Here is a 17,183-nt window from a genome sequence, read left to right on the forward strand (position 1 = left end):
CACCTCCACCCTATCCCCATAATCCAGCAACCCCATCTAACCTAAGGGCAATTTAGCATGTCCAATCCACCTAACCTGAGGTCAGCTTCCAATTCCAGAATTTTTTATGAATTGAATTTGAATTCAGCCAGCTGCCATGATGTGATTTGAACATGTGTCCCCAGAGCATTAGTTCTGGGTTACTAGTACAGTGACATTATCATTACAGCACCATCTCCCCTTCACCTCTCATTTAATCCATCAATGTGCCTTTGTAATTTTATTCTCCCTTCTACACTACTTGCTATGCCATCCCAATCTTGGTCATTGATGAGCTCAGATATATGACTTTCTATGTTATTAATAAATATTGTGAATAGTTGAGACCACTAGTCATTCCCCTCAATTCAAAATCATACCCATTATCCCTATCCCAGTGTTTGATTGAACAATACTCACATTAGTGACAGGCAGCTCGAAGAGTCTTTCTCTGCTGTTATAGAGCTGTGCTAAATGCTGGGACTCCACCAACTGTTTGTGGATTCGTCTCACCTCATTGCCGATTTCATGTGCACGATGCATATCAGTATAAGCAGAAAATCCAGCAACCACCATCTAAAATATAAAAGTTTCATAAGATCATTAGGTACATAGTCTCTACATTAGTCTCCAATATAATAGTGTACTGAGGATTAATGCTCAACAGCGGTAACCGTTGCAAATTTGCACTCTACACTGTTCCGTCCCTAGTCCAATGCATATAAACAACAACAACTGGCACTTACATAGCCTCTGATGCATTGGAATATGTCCCAAGACACTTCACAAGAGGATAACTGAACAATTAGGATGGGTGACTAAAAACTTGATCAAAAAGATTGATTTTAAGGAGAGCTGTAGAGACGGATGGAGGTGATGTAGGGTTGGAAGCTCAGCTCAGGGTCAAATCTGTTGCGAGCAGTCTGTGTCCTATCCTTAACTTTGTAAATTTCTCCTGCGTCCTTCTAACTCTGACCTCTCGTGCATGTTGAAATCCTTTTCACCCTGCCATTTACAGCCGTGCCATGAGTCATTGAGGCCCTAAGCGCTAATTCTCTGCCTGCACTTCTCCACCACTCAGTCCTTAAAACCCAAACTTTCAACAGTGCCTCTATCTTCGATATGATGTTTTTTTTTGTCGAATAACATTTCTGTGAATCACCTTGGGATATTTTGCAGCATTAAAGGCATCTTATCCATGCCAGTCATTAATGTTATTACACTGATGGCAAAATTCTTTGACTAAATTTAGAACCCAAACGAGTAGGGCGTTGGAAGTTCACAAGTGAAAATTTGCTGATTCTGGAATAGAGGCAGTTTTTCAAATCCCAAGTAACACGTTAACACTAAAATGACCTGATTTCTGGTGGAATAATGTAGGGAAAGTCACATAGGAGGTGGCTCCCGCTACAGTACTGCACTTTTTGCCCTTTTCTCAGTTTCAGGGGGTATTTTCTTTTGAAAGCCCACATAATTAATGGAATAAGGATCCGATATGATTGAAATGCCCAGAAAGGTCAGGGAAAAGAAGATGGACAGTAGAGGTTTGTCGACAGAGCTGGAGACCTCTCAGAGTTCGTTGACAGATAAAATGGCGGAGGCAGCCTCTGGGGCTCTGGCCACACTACTAACAGCCAAGGTGCATTTGAGTACCTTGGAGAAGGATTTGATAAACACTGGCGGGTTGTGTTGGAGGACCTCCGGAAATCAATGTAGGAGGTCTTGGCCCCAATCTGAGCGGCTCTGGAAAAGATCAATGAAACTGTGAAAGCCACAACTGTGAGCCACAATAAAAGATATGGAAGTGGTGCTTAAAAGAAACAATAATCAGATTGCCTCACTGGACGTGGAGATATTGTTGGTGGCTGAAGCAAATAAATCATTGAAGGTCAAGGTGAATGATCTAGAGAATCGGTCCAGGAGGCAAAACATTCAAATTGTGGTGCTGCCAGAGGGGAATGGAAGGCTCAATGCCCATTGAAGACTTTCCAGAGATGTTTGGTAAGATGGTGGGGGAGGGTGGGCTCGCATTCTTCCTGAGTTGGACCGAGCCCACAATACACTCCATCAGAGGCCTCTCCAAAGGATCCACCGCGTGCGGTAATAGTGAAGTTCCTTAGCTTCAACGAGAAAGAGCAGATTCTGAAACGGGCGAAGGAGCATCGAGACTTCAAATGGAAAGGCCACGCCATCAGATTTTAGCAAGGTATGGGAGCAGAGCGAGCGAAGAACAGGCTGTGTTCAATAACGTCAAGGCTTCCCAGAACAAAAGTGGAGTCCGGTTCGGTGTGGTGTTCCCGGTTGGGCTAAGAGTGACTTTCGGTGGAAAGCTCTATTTATTTAATGTACTGGAGAGGCGGACTCCTTTGTTAAGAAACACAGGTTGGGCACGGTATGATTGAGGTTTTGGGTGTTGGGGACGGGAATATTGAATTGTTGGGGTTCCATGTTTATTCTTGCATTTTCCTGTTCTTGTTTGGGTTGAATTTTTACAGTTTAGGCTTAGGTTTGGGGGGTTCTGTTCCGTTTGTTATGAAAATATATAGCTCCCTGTCAGAGTACAATGGTTTATGGGGTTATAGTATTTTTTGTTATTCGTAATCATTTTTCTTAACTCTAGTTGGGATCCTCCCAGCTAACCTCAGAGTTAGCTAACGGGAATGGTTTCCAAGGTTTGGCTGCAGCTCATTATAGTAGTTTTTTAGATAATGAACTTTAAGTTCTATTTTTGTTTAGGTTTGTTAGAAGTAGATTTTAGTTCTTTATGTTTGTCTTGTTGTTATCTTTATGTGTATTTGGGTGGGATTGTAATAGAGGGCGAGAACAAGGGGGGGGGGGAGGGTGGTGGTGGAGGGTGGGAGTAATTTGTTGACGGTGCATGCAGATTTTTCTTTGTTTAGTCTTGGGATTTGGTTTGGTGGCCATCTTGGTGGGCTTGGTTGCTGTACTTTTTACGTATCTTTCGGGTAATATCTCTTGGTGGAAATGGCTGACTCCGGATTGAGAGGGGGGTGGGAGACCTCCAATTTGTTTGGTCATCTGGAACATCAGGAAATTGAATGGCCCAGTGAAAAGGTCAAGACTGTTGTGTGCCTAGCTAAGTTGAGGGTGACCTACAAATCCCCAAAACTTTATTTTGAGACGGTGGAAGCCACGGAAGAGTTTGTGAAGGCAGAAGGACTGGGCAGAAGTGAGAAATGGGACTGAGGATTGGTCTCGAACTGAGGGTAGGGGGTGTGGAGGAGTGTATGGGACTATATTTTTCACTGCATTTTGTTTATGTGCTAAATGAGTTGACGTTGCTTATTTGGACAAGGTAAGAGTTGGATTTTCTTTTGCAATGATGGTTCTTTGGGGTTTGTGTGTTTACACTGGGGTTATGTGTTAAAGGGGATTTTTTTGTTTTCCTGGGACCGAGCAGGGGGGAATGAAATGAAAATCGCTTGTCAAAAGTAGTCTTCAAATGAAGTTACTGTGAAAAGCCTCTAGTTGCCACATTCCGGTGCCTGTTCGGGGAGGCTGGACGGGAATTGAACCCCCGCTGCTGTCCTTGGTCTGCTTTACAAGCCAGCTATTTAGCCCACTGTGCTAAACCAGACCCTTGGGGAAGGGATTGGAAGGGAGTGAGTGTGGTGGTATGTATTAGGGGTAGCCCCCATGCAGCAAACTCGGCGGCCGTGTTTAAACACTGGCTAGCATACTTCGAAGGTTACCTTCAAACGGCCCCCGGCCGTACCATGGAAGATCAGAAAATGCAGGTCCTGCATTCCAGGGTGAGCCCGGAGATCTACACGTTCATCGAAGTCGCAGAGGATTTCCCGACGGCGCTCGCCATGCTGAAAGGAGTCTACATTCGGCCCATAAACCAGGTCTATGCACGCCACCAACTCGCGACGAGACGGCAAATCCCCGGAGAATCGCTCGACGAGTTCTACAGCGGCTGTTGATTTTGTGGAGGAACCGCAACTGCCCGTCGGTGAGCGCAAACGAGCACACGGAGCTCCTAATCAGGGATGCTTTTGTGGCAGGTATGACTTCTTCTCAAATTTGCCAAAGACTGTTAGAGAGAGACTCGTTAGGACTCACAGAGGCACGGGCCCTTGCGGCCTCCCTCGATGTGGCCTCACAAAATGCCCGCGCCTACGGCCCTGACCGCACGGCAGCCCCTTGGGCTCCGTGGACCCCCGTTGCGACCGACTCCCCGGCACCCCCTCCCCCCCGCAAGCCTGCGCGGCTAGAGCATCAGACCATCCTGGTGGGCCCCGCTGCTATTTTTGCGGGCAGGCAAAACACCCCCGGCAGCGGTGCCCGGCCCGCTCAACTATTTGTAAAAGCCAAGGACCCCAGCATAGACAGCTCCACGGGGTCGGAAGAAAGCGCCATGATGCAGCAACCAAGACTGGCTTTGGTGACCCTGGACCAATCGCAGCCCCGGACGCTCCATACGGCAACGACAACGGTGCTGGTCAACGGGTACGAGACGCCATGCCTAATCGACTCTGGGAGCACGGAAAGTTTTATCCACCCGGATACGGTAAGACGCTGTTTTCTTTCTATTCGTCCGAGCACCCAAAAGATTTTCCTGGCAGCGGGATCCCATTCCGTAGAGATCAAAAGGTTCTGCATCGTGAACCTAACGGTGCAAGGGAGGGAGTTTAAGAATTATAGGCTTTATGTCCTTCCCCAACTCTGCGCTCCCACTCTCTTGGGGTTAGATTTCCAGTGTAACCTCCAGAGCCTAACGTTCCAATTCGGCGGCCCAATACCCCCACTCATTATCTGCAGCCTCGCGACCCTTAAGGTTGAACCGACTTCCTTGTTTGCGAACCTCACCCCGGATTGCAAACCCGTCGCCATTAGGAGCAGACGATACAGAGCCCAGGATCGGACGTTTATCCGGTCTGAAATCAAGCGGCTGCTGAAGGAAGGCATAATCCAGGCCAGCAATAGTCTCTGGAGAGCCCAGGTGGTAGTTGTGAAGACCGGGGAGAAGCAGAGGATGGTCATAGACTATAGTCAGACCATCAATAGGTACACGCATCTCGATGCGTACCCTCTCCCCCACATATCCGACATGGTCAATCGGATTGCACAGTACAAGGTCTTTTCCACCGTGGACCTCAAGTCCGCATACCACCAGCTTCCCATCCACCGAGTGACCGCAAGTACACGGCCATCGAGGCAGACGGGCGGCTCTACCACTTTTTAAGGGTCCCATTCGGCGTCACGAACGCAGTCTCGGTCTTCCAACGGGAGATGGACCGAATGGTTGACCAGCACGGGTTGCGGGCCACGTTCCCATACCTCGACAATGTAACCACCTGCGGCCATGACCAGCAGGACCACGACGCCAACCTCCGCAAATTCCTCCAGACCGCTAACGCCCTGAACCTCACCTACAGCGATGAAAAATGCGTTTTTAGCACCAACCGTCTGGCCATCCTGGGGTACATAGTGCGCAATGGAGTGATAGGCCCTGACCCCGAACGCATGCGCCCCCTTATGGAATTTCCCCTCCCCCACTGCTCCAAAGCCCTGAAACGCTGCCTGGGCTTCTTTTCGTATTACGCCCAGTTCCCCAGTACGCAGTCAAGGCCCGCCCGTTGATCCAGTCCACTACCTTCCCCCTGTTGACAGAGGCCCGCCAGGCCTTCAGCCGCATCAAAGCGGATATCGCAAAGGCCACGATGCACGCAATCGACGAGTCCCTCCCCTTCCAGGTCGAGAGCGACGCATCCGATGTAGCTCTGGCGGCCACTCTCAACCAAGCGGGCAGACCCGTGGCCTTTTTCTCCCAGACCTTCCACGCCTCAGAAATCCGCCACTCCTCCGTGGAAAAGGAAGCCCAAGCCATAGTGGAAGCTGTACGACATTGGAGACATTACCTGGCCGGCAGGAGATTCACTCTCCTCACTGACCAACGGTCGGTAGCCTTTATGTTCGATAATGCGCAGCGGGGCAAAATTAAGAATGACAAGATCTTGAGGTGGAGGATTGAGCTCTCCACCTAGAACTATGAGATCTTGTATCGTCCCGGAAAGCTGAACGAGCCGTCCGATGCCCAATCCCGCGGCACATGTGCCAACGCACAAGTAGACCGCCTCCAAGCCCTCCACGAGGACCTCTGCCAGCCGGGGGTCACTTGATTCTACCATTTTGTGAAGTCCCGCAACCTCCCCTACTCTGTTGAGGAGGTCCGTACAGCCACCAGGAACTGCCAAATCTGCGCAGAGTGCAAACCGCACTTTTTCAGGCCAGATAGAGCGCACCTGATAAAGGCTTCCCGTCCCTTTGAACGCCTCAGTTTGGATTTCAAAGGCCCCCTCCCCTCCACCGACCGCAACGCATATTTCCTGAACGTGGTGGACGAGTACTCCCGTTTCCCCTTTGCCATCCCCTACCCCGACATGACAGCGGCCAAAGTCATTAAAGCCCTCGGCACCATCTTTACACTATTCGGTTTCCCCGCGTACATCCATAGCGACAGGGGGTCCTCCTTCATGAGCGACGACCTGCGTCAGTTCCTGCTCAGCAAGGGCATTGCCTTGAGCAGGACGACCAGCTACAACCCCCGGGGGGACGGTCAGGTAGAGAGGGAGAACGGTCTGGAAGACCGTCCTACTGGCCCTACGGTCCAGAAATCGCCCAGTTTCCCGGTGGCAGGAAGTCCTCCCGGATGCCCTCCACTCCATCCGGTCGCTGCTGTGTACCACCACTAACCAAACGCCTCACGGGCGCCTCCTTGTCTTCCCTAGGAAGTCCTCCTCCGGAACGTCGCTGCCAACCTGGCTGGCAGCCCCAGGACACATCTTGGTCAGAAAACATGTGCGGGCGCACAAATCGGATCCGTTGATCAAGAGGGTTCACCTTCTCCACGCAAACCCTCAGTACGCCTACGTGGCGTACCCTGACAGCCGACAGGACACGGTCTCCCTACGGGACCTGGCGCCCGCTGGAAACACACACACACTCCCAACACCGATCACCCCCTCCCTGCCACCGGCGCACCCCACGACCGCTCCCTTCCCGGGTGGATCGGTCCTCCTCCTGTGCCCGCCCAGGAGTAAAGAAACAGGGACGAACAGCGCAACACTCCCAGAGACGACAGTGCCCGAGCCAGCACCTGCACCACCACTAGGGCTGAGGCGATCGACAAGGACGACCAGGGCACCCGCTCGACTCGTGGAATCCACGTGACACACAAAAAAAAAACTTGTAAATAATTCTGACAACCTGTACATAGTTAACTGTTGGGCTAAATGCATAGCCACTGCACGAAATTTGTTCCAGGACCAGTCTTGTAAACCCCTACCACCATGCGAACCACCACCCCGCCGGGTTCTTTTTTAACAAGGGGTGAATGTGGTGGTATGTATTAGGGGTAGTACGGTACCTGTGAAGCCGAGAGGCTATTGGCTGACAGGTCTCGGGTCCTGGTTGGATCTGCCACCTGCTGGCTCCGCCCTGAAGGCAGAGGATAAGAGCTCGAGTTCTCCCAGCAGCCGCATTCTGTTACTGAGCTGCTGGGGAACAAGTCTTGCTTAATAAAGCCTCAATTGACTTCATCACTTCTCGACTTGAGTGAGTAATTGTTGCGCTACAGTGAGGCCTGGGCAGGGGCCTCCACACGGGCTAGTTTAAGCTGGCCAGTGAACGAGTGTATGGTATGGGGAGGGGATGTGACCATCAGAGCCTGGTAGAACATGTTTCGATGAGCCTTGGAGGTGTGAAAGGTTGGGGGAGGAGACCAATACTAGGTGAGGTGCTTTCGAGAGGAAGTGGAGTGGAGGATTCTGGGAGGGACGTGGGCGGATTCTACAATACATGGGCGTCATTCATTGTACACTTTCGGGGATTGGATGGCCTTGAATATTGGCAGGGCGGTTGGGGGGGGGGGGGTTGACGGTGTATGTTGATGGTGATTATGGGCGATTCCTGATTCCTTTTTGTTTTTTTATTTGATGTTTGTGTTGACATGCGGGCTGTTGTTTGGGGATTGGTGGGAGGATGGGATCATTGTTGTTAATAAGGGGATTGACATTGTATTCGTTGCCGTTGGGTGTAAATTTTGAAGAAAATGTGAAAAAAGAGAATAAAAATATTTTTAAAAAATGAAATGCTCAAGAGTGTTTGCTCATCATAAGATTTTAGTTCCAATGTGGTGTTTTTGCAGAGACTCATTTGTGCGTCAGGGACCAGGCAAAGCTGTGGAAGGGGTGAGTAGAACAAGTCTTTCATTCGGATTTGGAAGTAAGGCCAGGGGTACGTCAATATTAACGAATAAAAGGGTTCAGTTTTCTGCCTCTGAGATCTTTGTTGACCCCAATGGCAGGCATGTTATTGCCTGTGACTCTCTGGTAGGCACTCTGGTGGTTCTAGTTAATATCTATGCCCCAAACTGGTACAACACAAATTCTATTAATAATCTGCTGGTCTTACTCCCCGATTTAGATTTGCATCAGTTCATTTTGGTTGGGGGCCTAAACTGTGTTCTGAATCCTGGTATGGATTGGTCCAAGTTCAAATCTCTGACTCCATCAGGGGTGACCAGAGCTCTGCTGGTTTTCATGAACCAGGTGTAGGGGGGTAGAGCCTTGGTGCTTTTTGCACCTATGTGACAAAGATTTTTCACTTTTCTTGCACGTCCATCAGGTATACTCGCGGATCTATTTTGTTGCAGAGGATAGGTCTCTCATCTTTTCTGTGATGGCTGCTGAGTACTCAGCAATTGTGATTTCGGACCATGCCCCGTGCTTTGTTGTTTTGGCACAAGAGTCAGTTCCCTCCCAGCATCCACCATGGAGGTTAGACACGACATTATTAGCGGACAAGAAATTTTGTGAACTCATGTCCACTGTCATTTGGACTATATAAAATTGAATGAAAGTGAGTTAATCTCACATTCTAGGCTGTGGGAAGCTGTTAAGGTGGTCATCAGGGAAGTTGCTGGCAAAAGTGCTGGCCACGAGGATCGAGGACTGTGTCCAGGGGGTAATCCGCGAGGACCAGACGGGATTTGTAAAGGGCAGGCAACTAAACACCAATGTGCGGCGGCTCTTAAACGTGATAATGTTGCCATCGGAGGAGGGAGAGGCAGAGATAGTGGCAGCTATGGACGCGGAGAAGGCCTTTGACCGAGTAGAGTGGGAGTACCTCTGGGAGGTGCTGCGTAGGTTTGGGTTCGGGGTAGGGTTTATCAATTGGGTTAAGCTCCTTTACAGAGCCCCGATGGCGAGTGTAGTGACGAACCGGCGGAGGTCGGAGTACTTTCGACTGTACCGAGGGACGAGGCAGGGGTGCCCCCTGTCCCCCCTGTTGTTCGCACTGGCGATCGAACCATTGGCCATGTCATTGAGGGAGTCTAATAAATGGAGGGGGGTGGTCCGAGGGGGAGAAGAGCATCGGGTGTCGCTATATGCGGATGACCTGTTGCTGTACGTGGCGGATCCAATGGAGGGGATGGTGGAGGTCATGCAGACTCTAAGGGAGTTTGGGGAGTTTTCGGGCTATAAGCTCAATGTAGGGAAGAGTCAGCTCTTTGTATTACAGGCGGGGGACCAAGAAAGAGAGATAGGGGACCTACCGTTGAGGAGGGCGGAGGGGAGCTTTTGGTATCTGGGGATCCAGATAGCCAGGAGTTGGGGGACCCTACATAAACTGAATCTGACGAGGTTGGTGGAGCAAATGGAGGAAGATTTCAAAAGATGGGACATGTTACCGCTCTCGCTGGCGGGTAGAGTGCAGTCGGTCAAAATGGTGGTCCTTCCGAGGTTTCTGTTTGTGTTTCAATGCCTTCCCATCATGATCACTAAGGCCTTTTTTAAGAGAGTAGGCAGGAGTATTATGGGGTTTGTGTGGCCGAATAAGACCCCGAGAGTAAGGAGAGGGTTCCTGGAACGCAGTAGGGACCGAGGAGGGTTGGCGCTGCCAAACCTGGGGAGCTACTACTGGGCAGCAAATGTAGCGATGATCCGCAAGTGGGTTATGGAGGGAGAAGGGGCGGCATGGAAGAGGATGGAGATGGCGTCCTGTAAAGGAACGAGCCTGGGGGCGTTGGTGACGGCACCGCTGCCGCTCTCGCCGACAAAGTATACCACGAGCCCGGTGGTGGCGGCAACGCTAAGGATCTGGGGCCAGTGGAGACGGCACCGGGGTGCAATGGAAGCATCGGTGTGGTCCCCGATCAGTGGTAACCACCGGTTTGTCCCGGGGAAGATGGACGGGGGGTTCCAGAGCTGGCATCGGGCGGGGATTGGAAGAATGGGGGACCTGTTCACCGACGGGACGTTTGCGAGCCTAGGGGCACTGGAGGAGAAGTTTGAGTTACCCCCGGGAAATGCCTTTAGATATATGCAGGTGAGGGCTTTTGTGAGGCGACAGGTGAGGGAATTCCCGTTGCTCCCGGCACAAGAAGTTCAAGATAGGGTGATCTCGGGTGTATGGGTCGGGGAGGGCAAGGTGTCGGAAATACACCAGGAGTTGAAAGAAGAGGGGGAAGCGCTGGTAGAAGAGTTGAAGAGTAAATGGGAGGAGGAGCTGGGGGAGGAGATCGAGGAAGGTCTGTGGGCTGATGCCCTAGGTAGGGTTAATTCCTCCTCCTCATGTGCCAGGCTCAGCCTGATACAATTTAAGGTAGTCCACAGAGCGCACTTGACGGGGGCGAGGTTGAGTAAGTTCTTTGGGGTAGAGGACAGATGTGGAAGGTGCTCAGGGAGCCCGGCGAACCATGTCCATATGTTTTGGTCATGCCCGGCACTGGAGGGGTTCTGGAGAGGAGTGGCGGGAGCAATATCTCAGGTGGTGAAAGTCCAGTTCAAGCCAAGCTGGGGGCTAGCAATATTTGGAGTAGTGGACGAACCGGGAGTGCAGGAGGCGAAAGAGGCCGGCATTCTGGCCTTTGCGTCCCTAGTAGCCCGGCAAAGGATCTTGCTAATGTGGAAGGAGGCGAAGCCCCCCAGCCTGGAGGCCTGGATAAATGATATGGCTGGGTTCATAAAGTTGGAGAGGATTAAGTTCGCCTTGAGAGGGTCTGCGCAGGGGTTCTACAGGCGGTGGCAACCGTTCCTAGACTATCTCGCGGAGAGTTAGAGGAAGGTCGGTCAGCAGCAGCAGCAACCTTGGTGGGGGGGGGGGGGGGGAACAGCCTGGGAGGGGGGGGGAAGGGGGAGGGGAAAGGGGGGACTGCCTGAGAGGGTGGATGAGCAAGAGATAACATGAAGGGTTGGGGAAACTGGCACGTACGGGTGAGGGCCAGTGTACAAAGCTGTGTAAGTATATCATTTTGCCATGTATATATCTTGCTCTGCGCGATTTCTTGTTTTTTTACGAGGGGGGGGGTTATTGTTTGTAAAGGAGAAAAATTGTGTTAAAAAACTTTAATAAGGCTTCCGGGTGCGGCGATGACCAGCTAAGTCGCACGTTTCGGCAGCTCCTGGTGGAACGGACTTTTGGGCTCTTAATAGGAGCCCCAACGGCAATTTAAACGGCTAAAAGCACTGTGCGGTAAACTAGAAGGGAATCCCCCCGGACACGCATGGATAAAGGAGAGGATAGCAGCCGGATTGCGGAGGATCCTCTGGGGCAGCGGCAAGGAAGGCAAGCTCAAAGCAAGATGGCGTCGGAAGGTGGCCGTTTGTTATGGGGCCCAGACCAACAAGACTTCCTGCGGCACTGTGTGGAAGAGGTGAAAAAGGAATTGAAGAAGGAATTGTTGGCCCCGATATTACAGGCGATTGAAGGGCTAAAGGAGGAGCAGAAGACCCAAGAGCAGGAGCTTCGGGTCGTGAAGGCAAAGGCTACTGAAAATGAAGACGAAATACAGGGCCTGGTGGTGAAGACAGAGCCGCACGAGGCGCAGCACAAAAGGTGTGTGGAAAGGCTGGAAGTACGCGAGAATAATTCGAGGAGGGAGAATTTAAGGGTTCTGGGTCTTCCCGAAGGCATAGAAGGGGCGAACGTCGGGACATATGTGAGCACGATGCTTCACTCGCTAATGGGATCAGAGGCCCCGACGGGCCCTTTGGAGGTGGAGGGAGCTTATCGAGTTATGGCGCGAAGACCAAGGGCAGGAGAAATACCGCGAGCCATAGTGGTGAGGTTTCACCGCTATAATGACAGAGAGATGGTCCTAAGATGGGCGAAGAAAACTCGGAGCTGCAGGTGGGAGAACGCGGTGATCCGCGTATACCAGGATTGGAGTGCGGAGGTGGCGAGAAGGAGGGCAAATTTTAATCGGGCTACAACAAAGAACAAAGAAATGTACAGCACAGGAACAGGCCCTTCGGCCCTCCAAGCCCGTGCCGACCATGCTGCCCGACTAAACTACAATCTTCTACACTTCCTGGGTCCGTATCCCTCTATTCCCATCCAATTCATGTATTTGTCAAGATGCCCCTTAAATGTCACTATCGTCCCTGCTTCCACCACCTCCTCCGGTAGCGAGTTCCAGGCACCCACTACCCTCTGCGTAAAAAACTTGCCTCGTACATCTACTCTAAACCTTGCCCCTCTGTGCTTCACAAAAAGAAGATCCAGTTTAGAATGTTACAACCGGCAAGATTGTGGGTCACACACCAAGGGAAGCACCACTACTTTGAGACGGCAGAAGAGGCGTGGACATTCATTGTGGACAAGAAGATGGAATAGTCTGGCGAGAGAAAGAACTTTAGGGACAAAGTGGTGGGGTGATTATGTGGGGCGAGGGAAAAAGGGGGGGGGGAGATGATTTTTCAGTTTGTTAATCTTGCGATCCTGTAACTTTTCTCTCTTCCCCATGTTGGGGGGGGGGGGAAGTATGAGGAACTGTGGGCGCCGGTCATTAGGGGTGGGGCCGAGTGGGAAACGCGGGCTTTGTTCCCGCGCTATGGTAATTATGGCGGGAACAGAGACGCAGGAAGGAGGGGGCCTCGCACAGTGGGGGCCGAGAACAAGGGGGGAAGCCGAGGTCAGCCAGAGTTCGCTGACTTCTGGGAGCAACATGGGGGGTGCAACTACGCTAGGAAGGGATCTAGCGGAGGGGGGGGGGAGGCGGGGGTTAACTGGGTTACTGCTGCTAAGGAGAAGGGGGAGCTGTTATGGGATGGGGTGGTCAAGGCGTGAGGGTGCCATCGGGGGATACATGGATACGTGGGAACCAGGTGAGGAGCTGGGTTAAAAAAGGGGATGGCTAGTCGACAAGGGGGGAGGGTAAAGAGCCCCCCAACCCGGCTGATCACGTGGAACGTGAGAGGGCTGAACGGGCCGTTTAAAAGGGCACGGGTACTCGCACACCTAAAGAAATTAAAGGCAGATGTGGTTATGTTGCAGGAGACGCATCTGAAACTGATAGACCAGGTCAGACTACGTAAAGGATGGGTGGGGCAGGTGTTTCATTCGGGTTTGGATGCGAAGAACAGGGGGGTGGCTATCTTGGTGAGGAAACGGGTACTGTTTGAGGCAAAGACCATAGTGGCGGATAGTGAGGGTAGATATGTGATGGTGAGTGGCAGATTGCAAGGGGAGGCGGTGGTTCTGGTGAACGTATATGCCCCGAACTGGGATGATGCAAATTTTATGAGGTGTATGTTGGGACGTATCCCGGGCCTGGAGGCGGGAAAGTTGGTAATGGGGAGAGATTTCAATACTGTGCTTGATCCAGGGCTGCACCGATCGAGGTCCAGGACCGGGAGGAGGCTGGCAGCGGCCAGGGTGCTCAAGGACTTCATGGAGCAGATGGGAGGGGTAGACCCCTGGAAATTTAGTAGGCCTAGGAGTAAGGAGTTCTCATTTTTCTCCCATGTCCACAAAGTATACTCACGGATAGACTTTTTTGTCTTGGGAAGGGCACTGATTCCGAAGGTGACAGGGACGGAATATACAGCCATAGCTATTTCGGACCACGCTCCACATTGGGTAGACCTGGAGGTAGGAGAGGAAAAAGAACAGCACCCACTCTGGAGAATGGATATGGGCTTATTGGCGGATGAGGGGGTATGTTTAAGGGTGAGGGGGTGCATAGAAAGGTACTTGGAGCTTAATGACAATGGAGAGGTTCAGGTGGGAGTGGTCTGGGAGGAGTTGAAGGCGGTGGTTAGAGGGGAACTGATATCCATAAGGGCACATAACGGGAAGCAAGAGGGTAAAGAAAGGGAGCGATTGCTGAAAGAACTGTTGAGGGTGGACAGGCAATATGCTGAGGCACCGGAGGAGGGACTGTACAGGGAAAGACAAAGACTACATGTGGAATTTGACCTGCTGACCACGGGTAAGGCAGAGGCACAGTGGAGGCGGGCACAGGGTGTACAGTATGAGTATGGAGAGAAGGCGAGTCGGCTACTGGCCCACCAATTGAGGAAGAGGGGAGCAGCGAGGGAGATAGGTGGGGTGAGAGATGAGGAGGGAGAGATGGAACGGGGAATGGAGAGAGTGAACGGGGTGTTCAAGGCATTTTATGAGAGGTTATATAAGGCTCAGCCCCCGGAAGGGAAGGAGGGAATGATGTGTTTCTTGGATCAGCTGGAATTCCCTAAGGTGGAGGAGCAGGAGAGGGCAGGACTGGGAGCACAGATTGAGATGGAGGAGGTGGTAAAAGGGATTGGGAGCATGCAGGCGGGGAAGGCCCTGGGACCGGACGGATTCCCGGTGGAATTTTATAGGAAGTATATGGACTTACTGGCCCCGCTTCTGACGAGAACTTTTAATGAGGCTAGGGAAAGGGGGCAGCTGCCCCCGACTATGTCGGAGGCAACGATATCGCTCCTTTTGAAGAAGGAAAAAGACCCGCTGCAGTGTGGGTCCTACAGGCCCATTTCCCTTTTAAATGTAGATGCTAAGCTCTTGGCCAAGGTGATGGCGACGAGGATAGAGGACTGTGTCCCCGGGGTGGTCCACGAGGATCAAACTGGGTTCGTTAAGGGGAGACAGCTGAACACGAACATACGGAGGTTGCTAGGGGTAATGATGATGCCCCCACCAGAGGGGGAGGCGGAGATAGTGGTGGCGATGGACGCCGAGAAAGCATTCAACAGAGTGGAGTGGGATTATCTGTGGGAGGTGCTGAGGAGATTTGGTTTTGGAGAAGGGTATATCGGATGGGTACAGCTGCTGTATAGGGCCGCGGTGGCGAGCGTGGTCACGAACAGACAGAGATGTGATTACTTCCGTCTTCATAGAGGGACGAGACAGGGGTGTCCCCTGTCTCCGTTACTGTTTGCATTGGCGATTGAGCCCCTGGCCATAGCACTGAGGGGCTCCAGGAAGTGGAGGGGAGTGCTCAGGGGAGGAGAAGAACACCGGGTATCCTTGTATGCAGATGATTTATTGCTGTATGTTGCGGACCCAGTGGAGGGGATGCCTGAGATAATGCAGACACTCAGGGAGTTTGGGGAATTTTCGGGGTACAAATTGAATATGGGTAAGAGTGAGCTGTTTGTGGTGCATCCGGGGGAGCAGAGCAGGGGAATAGATGACTTACCGCTGAGGAAGGTGACAAGAGATTTCCGGTACTTAGGGATTCAGATGGCCAGGAGTTGGGGAACCTTACACCGGCTTAATCTAACAAGATTAGTGGAACAGATGGAGGAGGATTTTAAGAGATGGGACATGGTGCCCCTGTCATTGGTGGGTAGGGTGCAGGCAGTCAAAATGGTAGTCCTCCCGAGATTCCTCTTTGTGTTTCAGTGCCTTCCGGTGATGGTCACGAAGGCTTTTTTCAAGAGAATTGAGAAAAGTGTCATGAGTTTTGTGTGGGCCGGGAAGACCCCGAGAGTGAGGAGGGGGTTCTTGCAGCGTAGCAGGGATAGGGGGGGGCTGGCACTACCGAGCCTAAGTGAATACTACTGGGCCGCCAATATCTCAATGGTGTGTAAGTGGATGGGAGAAGGGGAGGGAGCGGCGTGGAAGAGAATGGAGATGGCGTCCTGCAAGGGAACCAGCCTACAAGCAATGGTGATGGCGCCGTTGCCGTTCTCCCCGAAGAAATACACCACAAGTCCAGTGGTGGTGACAACACTAAAAATTTGGGGGCAGTGGAGACGACATAGGGGAAGGACGGGAGCCTCGGTGTGGTCCGCGATAAGAAACAACCATAGGTTTGTCCTGGGGAGAATGGATGGGGGATTTGGAGCATGGCAAAGAGCTGGGGTTGTGCAACTGAGAGATCTGTTCATAAACGGGACGTTTGCGAGTCTGGGAGCGCTGACGGAAAAATATGGGTTGCCCCAAGGGAATGCATTTCGGTACATGCAACTGAGGGCTTTTGCGAGGCAACAGGTGAGGGAATTCCCGCAGCTCCCGACGCAGGAGGTTCAGGATAGAGTGATCTCAGGGACATGGGTGGGGGATGGTAGGGTGTCGGATATATACAGGGAAATGAGGGACGAGGGGGAGATCATGGTGGATGAGCTGAAGGGGAAATGGGAAGAAGAGCTGGGGGAAGAGATTGAGGAGGGGCTGTGGGCTGATGCCCTACGAAGGGTAAACTCGTCGTCCTCGTGCGCCAGGCTAAGCCTGATACAATTCAAGGTTTTACACAGGACGCATATGACCGGAGCACGGCTCAGTAAATTTTTCGGGGTAGAGGATAGGTGTGGGAGATGCTCGAGAAGCCCAGCAAACCACACCCACATGTTTTGGTCATGTCCGGCACTACAGGGGTTCTGGGTGGGGGTGGCAAAGGTGCTTTCGAAGGTGGTGGGGGTCCGGGTCGAGCCAAGCTGGGGGTTGGCTATATTCGGGGTTGCAGAAGAGCCGGGAGTGCAGGAGGCGAAAGAGGCTGATGTCTTGGCCTTTGCGTCCCTAGTAGCCCGGCGAAGGATATTGCTTATGTGGAAGGAAGCCAAACCCCCGGGCGTGGAGACCTGGATAAATGACATGGCAGGGTTTATAAAATTAGAACGGATAAAGTTTGCACTAAGGGGTTCGGCTCAAGGGTTCACCAGGCGGTGGCAACCGTTCATTGACTACCTCGCAGGACGATAGAGGAAATGGGAAGGTAACAGCAGCAAACCAGGGGGGAGGGGGGGGGGGGAGGGGGGGGAGGGCCCGGGCGGGTCCTCAGGGGTGTTTTTGTATAAATATTTGTATTAGGCTATGTATATTGGATTGTTTGATTTTATTTTTGGAGAGTTATTATTTTGGATAGGGCAGTTGCCATTTAGTTTATATATTATTTATTTATTTGTTAAAAA

General features: G+C 51.9%; 1 protein-coding gene across 1 annotated transcript in view; it reads right to left on the minus strand.

The window, feature by feature from the left end:
* The window catches only part of dnah1 (dynein, axonemal, heavy chain 1), a 1,119,271-nt gene that overhangs the window by 797,945 nt on the left and 304,143 nt on the right, over window positions 1-17,183 (minus strand). The window contains exon 18 of the mRNA XM_072472076.1: window positions 439-594. Coding sequence (XP_072328177.1) covers window positions 439-594 — 156 coding nt within the window. The remainder of the gene's footprint in view (window positions 1-438; window positions 595-17,183) is intronic.

This window comes from Scyliorhinus torazame, chromosome 13 (genome assembly GCF_047496885.1).
Source record: "Scyliorhinus torazame isolate Kashiwa2021f chromosome 13, sScyTor2.1, whole genome shotgun sequence".
NCBI classification, from domain to species: Eukaryota; Metazoa; Chordata; class Chondrichthyes; order Carcharhiniformes; family Scyliorhinidae; genus Scyliorhinus; species Scyliorhinus torazame.